The 10014-nt window shown below is 41.3% G+C and overlaps 1 protein-coding gene across 1 annotated transcript; it reads right to left on the bottom strand.

The window, feature by feature from the left end:
- Nucleotides 1–2579: 2579 nt before the first annotated feature.
- On the bottom strand, nucleotides 2580–10014 carry mchr1a (melanin-concentrating hormone receptor 1a). Its single transcript, XM_089006413.1, has 2 exons — nucleotides 9945–10014; nucleotides 2580–4031 (listed from the first exon to the last, which is right to left on the bottom strand). Exons 1-2 carry the CDS (start codon nucleotides 9997–9999, stop codon nucleotides 3013–3015), a joined length of 1074 nt encoding a protein of 357 aa, XP_088862539.1. The 5' UTR covers nucleotides 10000–10014; the 3' UTR covers nucleotides 2580–3012.

Below are 10014 nucleotides of genomic sequence, written 5' to 3'. Positions count from 1 at the left end.
GCCTTATATATGGAAACCTTTTATATATTTATATATTCTATTTGGAAAACATTTGGCATTCATTGATGTGCGCCTTATATATGGAAACAGTTTGAAAATACAGCATTTATTGTGGGTGCGCCTTATACCCCGGTGCACCATATACACCGGAAAATACGGTGATTGCACTTAAGGGAATGCAGAAGTGTGTGTGTGTGTGTGTGTGTGTGTGTGTGTGTGTGTGTGTGTGTGTGTGTGTGTGTGTGCGTGTGCGTGTGTGTGTGCGTGTGTGTGTGTGTCTTTCTGTCTGTCTGTCAACCTTCTGCCACTTCTTTTCCATACTTTCTAGAACTACCACGTGTTTGGAATCACCGACCTCAAGCATTCCATCTGATGCACTGCTGAAAAAAAACAACTCAAACATCAGAGGATCAATGTTAAGCAGATTCCTTACTTACAGACAGTGTATTGTAGGTGTTCAAATACCTGACATGTTTCGGCGACTACTTCCGCCTTCCTACAATACACTGTCTGTAAGTAAGGAATCTGCTTAACATTAGTTATCAAGTAGACAGGATGAATTTAGTACAACGATCAGAGGATCAGTTGTCCAAAGGTCGCAAACTATTTTAATCCGATTTTTTTTTCTTCATCCATGTAATTTAACTTCAGGCAGCAGTAATATCAAGGTGGTCTAGTTAAGCTCAATGCTTAATCAGCCTCCTGGCATGAATGCCAGACTTAATTGGATCCTTTTTTTCCCTCCCACAAAGTTAATATTTTTTATTTATTTATTGAAAGTGTTCAAAAAGCTGTGGAGGCGGCGAAGTCATCAGAGGAGTGAACGCTTTTCTACTCTGAAACTTCTGAAAGGCTTTGCAATTATCACAGTATTTTTTCTCTGGAAAAAAAAAAACGGGGAAAAGATTACATGTTACTTGCAAAGTAACAAAGTAATGCATTTTGCACAGTATACAAAATGATGTGTAGCATGACAGATTGATAGACTATCATCGCAAATTTGAGGAGGAACTAGTACAGTAAATACATCAAGGCAATGCAGTCTTATTTGTTTTGCACATTTCAAATACAAGGACAACACATACCATCATTTACAAACACAACAGTTACAATTCAAAAGAAAACTTGAGGGAGTACAAAATAGCTGAGAAATATTGCAAGAATGTATGCTGATAACAATTACATACATTCATGGAATACTTTAAAAACACTTTAAGGCAGGAGTCGGGAACCTTTTTGACTAAGCGAGCCATAGAAGTAAAATATTTGGAAATGTTTTTCCGTGAGAGCCACACATACACACACACACACACACATACACACACATACACGTGGGCGTTTAACTGTTTCGACATCAATGGCCACCTATGTCAGTATCATCCAATCAAAATTGTGCTTTCCGCCAACTGCCGCCCAAAAGGAAATGAACAGAGAAAAGGCGAGAATATGTATGTATTTAGTTTTGTCGGCGAGCCAGATGCAATCATCAAAAGAGCCATAGGTTCCCAACCCCTGCTTTATTGTAAGGAAATAAAAGTGGGTTTCTAAAATAGAGAAAAGAAATACTTTCAAGGACAACCCACGTCACTTTTTTGTTTTTTAACTGACACCAGAAGTGTTTAGTCAAATGCAAAACACCAATAAAAATGACTTAAAGTGTTCAAAATCTGCAAAAAAATTGAGCTGCGAATTGGGCATTTTCAGAAAGTCCCGCCCCCATTTTGTGACGTGACGCCAAGACGTCTTGCATTGCTAGTGAATCAAAACAATGGCTTCAGATTCGGAGAATATGCTTTCTTGTTACACATCCAGTTATGAATATGATTAAAATCGTTCTGAAGAGGAAAGCATACATGTTTGCAATCGATTAAATAATTTATTTGTGCCATTTTGAGGCAACATTGGGGGAAAATCTCGCCCCCAAAAAAAGAGGCACAAAATGGCGACATCCTGTGGCCACCTCCGTTTACACAGGCTGATAAATTCCTTATATGGCGCTTGGACACCCTCTTCTGGCCTTCTGGCGGCTTTTGGGTGCAACACGAGGTCCCCAGACCAAAAAACTACAGCAAAATACATTGACGTGATGGAAGGACTGCTACAATGCGTCTTTTTTACGGTCAAGGGCAGTCCTTTAGTGACGTCACGTACGGACTCGTCACCAACTCAAAAACAAGACTTTCTGAATATTCAGCGCGAGTCTTAAAACGTAAAATATAGCTATATGCGGTGGAATCTTTGTAAAATACGCTCAGTAGAAGTCATTTGAAGTGATTTTACAATTTATGGACATAACTTGTCCAGAGGCGTCGGTTGTCCTTTAACTGACGCTGCAGTCCCGTTTTGTTCAGTGGAGATGTCGACCCTGTTGGACAGTCTGTGTGAGTGCGACTTGATGGAGGGCTGTTGGAGCTGAATATACTGTAAGCAGAGAGAGGAGCGTCGGCGTGGAGCGCCAATGCGTTTGTAGAACGGAGAGTCACGGCTTGAAATTGAAGCCAGTTGAAGTCAACCAATTCCTGAGCGCTCCAGCTTCTTGTTTATTTTCAAATTGTCATGCACGTTTGGAGCATGTTGCCTCTGAGCCACTCATAAAAGGATACTTGGATTCCCTCTTCTTTCATTTAGAACTGCTTCAAACAAGCCATATGTAGGAACAGTTGTTACGATTGTAAGACTGTCCATGTTTAATATTATGTATTCTGTCATATTTTATGTTAACTGTTCTGTAAAGTACTTTGTTAGAGCTGCAGCTGTTGTGCAAGCACTATGTAAATAACGATGTATAATAATGTTGCTTTTTTTCTCGGTGTGCCCTGCGATTCATGGGTTACCAGTCCAGTGACTTTTTTGCCTTTCTCCCATCTTGAATGGGATCGTCGAAAGTCGACAGACAGATCATGAAGAGCAATGGCTTTTATGGAATGAAGAACCGAAAGCAGACAAACCCCCATCTAAATGTCTAATCTTGATTGTATTTTTGATCAAAAAGCAAATGAAAACCATTTTGCTTCACTGAGGTTCTACACTTGAAGGTATCTCCCTTGGCGCTGGTTCCAGGTGAGCACCGTCTGGCACGATCCTCATGCTCACACTGCCGCCCTCTGTGGTGCTGGAATGGACGTTGAACTTCCTGTTGGCCGGCCGAACGGCCCTGATGAACTGCTTTTTGAAGGTCTCGCTAAGTAAGATATAGAGGAAGGGGTTGATGCAGCTGTTGGCGTAGCCCATACTAATGGCGATGTTGTAGGCGTAAGAAAAGGCCACGCTAGGGTTCTGCACGGCCAGGTGAACCAGCTGCAGGATGTAGTAGGGGGCCCAGCAAATGAAAAATGCCAAGCAGATGGCCACTGCCATTCGCGTTACGTTCCTGACTCGCACTCTCAGGCTCCGTTGGGGTAGCGGGGCCACACTGGTGGACATGTGCTGCAGGATCTTAAAGAACACTCGGCAGATGACCGCAAGAGGGATGGCGAAGGCCAAGAAGAACTGGTACAGCGTGAACCAGTACGTGTTGGTGAGCGGGTCGGGCAGGAGCAATGCACAAGCGACCAGTCCGCCGGGAAGGGGCATGAGGTCAGCATACATCCACACGGGGATGATGGTGATGAGGGACAGCGCCCAGACGACAGCGATGACCAAGGAGGCCACGCACGGCGTTCGGATGTGGTTGAAGCGGATAGGATGCACCGTGGCCACATAGCGGTCGAGAGTCATGGCCGTGAGGATGTACGTGCTTACGATCTGACTGTTGGAGTCCACTACCGTGATGACCGTGCACATGGTGGCACCAAACCGCCATGTGCCGTTGCCTAGCAACTGGTGGATCAGGAAGGGCATTCCGAGCAGGAAGAGGACGTCGACGATTGACAAATTGAGAATGAAGACATCTGGCACGGTTTGCTTGGCGCGACACTTTTTTTTCTTCATGATAGTGTAGATGATGATGCTGTTGCCCAGGATCCCAAACAGGAAGATGACCCCGAAGATGACCAGCAAGATGGTGTTGCAGTGAGGAGGACTGGCCGCGGCTGGAAATACAACAAAATAGCAAAAAAAGGACACATGCATTCTTGGGTGAGGACATCGATCAGAAGATAGGGATGGGCATTAAACGGAAATTGATCATGATTTAAATACTGTATAAGCTTCTCAGAATATGAAAACGGTCATAATCAAACGTCTGTGTAAGCTCTCAGTCGTACAGGAGGGGTCCATCGATGAAAAGGTTTCTTCAGCTGTCATCTGTACTTCTTTGAAGGTGTCGGACTTTCGCTTCTTATCCAAGAAGCTTCGTCACCAAACTAAAGTCTTACTGGTAGTTTCGGCCCTACACATATACCTATACAAAGTACTAGTCAGAACGACAGGAACTATCAGTGGAGCAGCTGCAGGTAGTAGTCTTCTGCTCCCCCCAACCTGAGAGCAGGGACCTATCATAGCAGAGTCCGGCACCGCTCGGTCTGGACAGTAGGGATATATATAGGGCCTAAACTACCAGTAAGACTTTAGTTTGCTGACGGAGTTTCTTGAATAAGAAGCGAAACGTCCGACACCTTCAAAGAAGTACAGATGACGGCTGAAGAAACCTTTTCATCAATAATATTGAAAAGTCTATATTGTTCATAGTCTATGAAAAACGAATTTAAAAAAGGTCAATTGCAACTTTTCTTTTTCTTCTACTCTTTTGTTATTATAGGCATGTATTCCATGCATGCATACACATTACATGCGTACATTGCCCCAAGGCCAACACATGCACAACAGCAGGAACAAGCTTTTAACCTCCTTCCTGAAGCCGGAGCCCCCCACCCCAAAAAAAAAAAAAAAAAAAAAAAAAAAACTGTAGAATTGGTTCAGGTACTCGATTCTAGTGGACCATTTCCCAGAGATTAAAAGAGACTCATAAATGACTTTAAATCTGTTGTATAGCAAAGTACTGTATGTACCTGTAAATCGGCCGTATTTCACCGTATTCTGTACAATTTTTGCACATTTTTAGATGTGTGCGACAGACAATATAGGTTGTACAGGAAACGCAAAAATTGTTAAATGTAATTTGGAGATATTTTCAATTCTGTATTCGTCATTAAATATTAGCAGGAACACTAATAATAACGCTAGCAGGAACAGAACACTACTCGTAAAAAGCAAAGTCGACCACCGAGAAAACAAGTCCGTGCGAAAAGTCTCGAGAAGAAACAAAAGTTCAGAGAAGACAATTTCCGGTTAAGTGGAATTTTATTTTGAAATCAGTTAAATTAACCATTTTATCGTGTTTTTTTTTTTCCGTAATGTCATTCCTATTTTTTATAAACATTATACATCGTAAGAACACAAATTTAAATATTTTTTATATTCAAATAAAATTTGTCCACAGCAAAAAAAGCCACAATGCTCGACAACAAAGAACACACTTGATTATTACTAGAAATATGTTGTAACTTGTTCAAAGTATTCATGTTTACATGTGAAATTTTGTTAATAAAATTCCGCATGAAATATTACACACGCATATGGTTTTTTATGTCTTGCCTCTGACAGGTATGGAACTGTACTTGTAACCTTTTTTAAAGACCCATAACATAAGCTTTATGGTGGTCATCAAGATGTAATTTATTAATCTGTTTCGCACAATTGTGGTTGTTTTCAAACATTTAAAGGACAACCGACGTCACTTTTTTGTTTCTTAATTGACATCAGAAAAACGTTTTATAGCATCCAAAATAGCCAAAACACATAGTATGATATTTTTAGTCAAATGCAAAACACCAATAAAAATGACTTAAAGTGTCCAAAAATTGAGCTGCATATTGGGCATTTTCAGAAAGTCCCGCCCCCAGTTTATGACGCCACGCATTGCTTGAGAATCCAAACAATGGTTTCAGATTCGGAGAATATGCTTTCTTGTTACACCTCCAGTTATGAATATGATTCAAATAGTTCGGAAGAGGAAAGCATAAATGTTTGCAATCGATTAAAGAATTTATTCCATGCCATTTTGAGGCGACATTGGGGAGAAACGATCACCAGAAAAGAGGCACAAAATGGCGACCTCCTGTGGTCACCTCTGTTTCCACAGGCTGATAAATTCCCTATATGGAGCTTGGACACCCTCTTCTGGCGGCTTTTGGGTGCAACACATGGTTTGGAAAAATACATTGACGTGATGGAAGGACTGCTACAATGTGTCTTTTTTTCGGTCAGGCAGCGTTCCTTTAGTGACGTCACGTACGGACTCGTCACCAACTCAAAAACAAGACTTTCTGAATATTCAGCGCGAGTCTTAAAACGTAAAATATAGCTATATGCGGTGGAATCTTTTTAAAATACGCTCAGTAGAAGTCATTTGAAGCCATTTTACAAATTATGGACACAACTTGACCAGCGGCGTCGGTTGTCCTTTAAAGCATTCTTTAAAAAAAACAAGTTCTCCCGTGACAAACTAGCTCCAGATGGACGCTGCCATTTAAAAAAATGAACGATTCTGTGACGATGTATGTACGACAAAACAAAGCAAATGAACCCCTAACTTTGAAGTTATTTACAAACCAAAAATAATAACTAACCAACACCTTTCATAACGACCCTCATCAGCATTGCGAAAGTTGCCTAACCTGTTTTGCCTAAGCAGGCTATTGTATGAACGATCCAAATTGAACCTCACCCCACCAGACCGGTTTAATGAAGGATTTTGTTGTTTTATAAGAATTGCCTCTTTTACCCCCCTTTCAAACCATCTATGTTCTTTCGCTAAGATTTTAACCTCATTGTCGTCAAATGAGTGGTTGCTAGCTTTTAGGTGCAAATGTACTGCCGATTGAGGCCCACTAGTATTATCCCTGCGATGTTGATAAAGTCTTTTTTTGAGAATTTGTTGAGTCTCCCCAATGTACTGCTCTTTACAATTTTCATTCTTACAATGTATGGAATAAACTACATTACTATGTTTTTCATTTGGTAGCCTATCTTTTGGATGCACTAATTTTTGCCTTAACGTGTTTATCGGTTTGAAATAAGTAGGAATTTTATGTTGCCAAAGGACTCTTTGTAATTTTTCAGAAACTCCTGCAATGTACGGTACTGCTACTCCTCTCCTTTTTGAATCTTGAGATTTATTGGTTTCGTTCGCTATTCTTTCTTTCTGACATTTGTTGAATGACCACTGAGGGTACCAACAGTTAGTGAGTGCTCTCCTGATATGTTTTGACTCCTTTTCTCTACCTTCAGTGCTAGTTGGTATTAGTTTAGCCCTATGCTGGAGGGTTCCGAAACTACGTATTTTCAATTTCGGGAAAAATTTTATAAACAAATTCATGGTTGTGCTATGGGCTCACCAGTTTCACCCATAGTGGCTAATCTTTACATGGAAGAGATGGAGAAACAGGCCCTCGCATCCTTCCCGGGGACAAAACCTAGACACTGGTTTAGATATGTGGACGATACTTTTGTCATAATTAAGAAACAAGAAATTCAATCCTTCACAGATCACCTCAACTCTGTAGACTTCAACATTAAATTTACTCGTTAGGACATTCAAGAGAACCAACTAGCCTTCTTGGATTGTAAAGTAATTATAAAAGAGGACAGAGCGCTAAAAACAGAAGTCTTTAGGAAGGCTACGCACACTGACCAATACTTACTTTTTGACTCTAACCACCCTTTACAACATAAACTAGGAGTTATCAGAACCCTCCAGCATAGGGCTAAACTAATACCAACTAGCACTGAAGGTAGAGAAAAGGAGTCAAAACATATCAGGAGAGCACTCACTAACTGTGGGTACCCTCAGTGGTCATTCAACAAATGTCAGAAAGAAAGAATAGCGAACGAAACCAATAAATCTCAAGATTCAAAAAGGAGAGGAGTAGCAGTACCGTACATTGCAGGAGTTTCTGAAAAATTACAAACGGTCCTTTGGCAACATAAAATTCCTACTTATTTCAAACCGATAAACACGTTAAGGCAAAAATTAGTGCATCCAAAAGATAGGCTACCAAATGAAAAACATAGTAATGTAGTTTATTCCATACATTGTAAGAATGAAAATTGTAAAGAGCAGTACATTGGGGAGACTCAGTTCTACAAGGTGTTTTCTTTTTTTAATAATTCCAGGTTGGCGCATGGCGATATCGGCATGGATTAGCCGCGCTTTCTCGCATAAAATAGCTTTACTCACGCGGTCGCCGGATAGCTGCTTTTCGTTAATCCAAATTAACAGAAGTTTTTCAACTTCTTCAATTGCCCGACACTGTCGCTTTGAGAGCACGGAAACACCTTTTCCAACATACACACCTTTACTGGCTTCTCTGTTCCGGAGAATGGTAGCAATGGTTGACTTAGCATAGCCGTGCTCAGCCACTAAATCACACAAACGCACACCTCATTCGTGTTTTTCAATTATCTCCTTCTTCTCAGCGACGGTGACTTTATTTTGTGTCTTCTTGGGCTGAACACGAGCCTGCGGTGGGTTTTTTTTCTGTCCCATAATAGTAAAATTATCAGCAAAAAGCGCCAAGGAGGCGATCGACGTGTGCATTCAATGAGAGGGGGTGTGGAAAGTAGCGCCGGCTGGAGCGCTGTTCGGTCGTGTGCTTCCGTCGAAGATAACTCCGCCAGATCCGAAGGTCGTGTGCTTTGGTGTTCTTCCGCCAAAGATTACTCCACCAGCCGTGGTGGGTGTGTATCATGAAGTGTGTAAATAGTGTGTATTTCAAGGTTTAATTTTCATAAATTTGACGTTCGTAAGATGAAAAGTTCGTAAATTAAGGTGTTCGTAAGCTGAGGTCTCACTGTACAAAATAAAGGCGAAACAACTTGAAATGTGAACAGACGGAGATTAAACTCAGCTTGGGGCAAAATTGGGTTGTTCTAAAATGGGGTTGATGGAAGTTGTCATGATCTGGTTGGCGACCAACGGGGGGCGCTGTCGGCCCCGCCTGCACCTGCACAGGTGCTGGTCGTCCCGATGAGATTGGCGACCAACGGGTAGCGACGTCAGCCCTGCCTGCAGCCTCGCAGGTGCTGGTCGTTTTAATCACTGACACTTAAAAGGACACCCGGCACGACCATCCGGGGTCGGTTCATTGTTTGCTGCTTGTTTGTTGCATGCTTTGTCTGCAATCGCATGCATTGTATGCTGTGCATGTGTTTGTTTAACCTTGGCAGATTTTTACACTTGGTTTTCTTTTGATACTTTGTATTTTTTCTGTTCAGTTGATTTTGATGTTTTACATTTTGTTCCTGCTGACCTTTATTTTAATACAATTTGTCAAACAACCTCCTGCTCCCTCCTGCCTGCTTTTTGGGATCCACACCCGCCATCACCACCTTGCAAAACGTGACACAAGTAAACATTTTAAAAAGAACAATTGTGTTTGATATAAATCTGACATACAACACAAGTCACATCAGTGGAGAAAGGGCAAAAGTTATATTTTTTTTAATCCTCTGCATTCACACCCCCCCCCCCCATTCAAAAATGATGTGGCAGGCTTGCAGTTTCTCCCGAAACAGTTCCAGCGACATGGAGTAGATGAACAATGGCGCATAAAAAAAAGCCAGAGAAGAAAGGAAAGAAAAGGTGTGGGTTGTGGATCAAGCTGACATGATCGCATTGAAGAATGACTGAAATTACAGAGGAATCAGACAGTTGAACACAGACTAACAGACGGTGTGCTATTTCAGATCATGCGGTGTGCACAAGATGCGCATGAGTCCCCCAACTGAAGAAAAACTTACCAAATTAAAAACAAAAACACAGCTTTGAGCGGTGTTGCAAAAGATGGGATATGAATATGAATATATTGATATGAATTTTTGCCATCTTATAAGGGAGAAGTTGCAATGCAGTTGTCGGAAATAAAAGCATGTTTGTTTGTTTTTAAATGGAAACAATAACCAAAACAAAACACTGTATATACACATAACAGCTGTTAACCCACCTAATGATGCATTGATGTATCCTAGGGAGAAATTGGACTCTGTGAGGAAATCCATCAACGCTATCCCAAG

This window comes from Hippocampus bargibanti, linkage group LG10 (assembly GCF_051943395.1).
Source record: "Hippocampus bargibanti isolate YZ-2025 linkage group LG10, ASM5194339v1, whole genome shotgun sequence".
NCBI classification, from domain to species: Eukaryota; Metazoa; Chordata; class Actinopteri; order Syngnathiformes; family Syngnathidae; genus Hippocampus; species Hippocampus bargibanti.
Note: the sequence above shows the minus strand (reverse complement) of the source record. Positions and strands in the feature narration are given on the sequence as shown.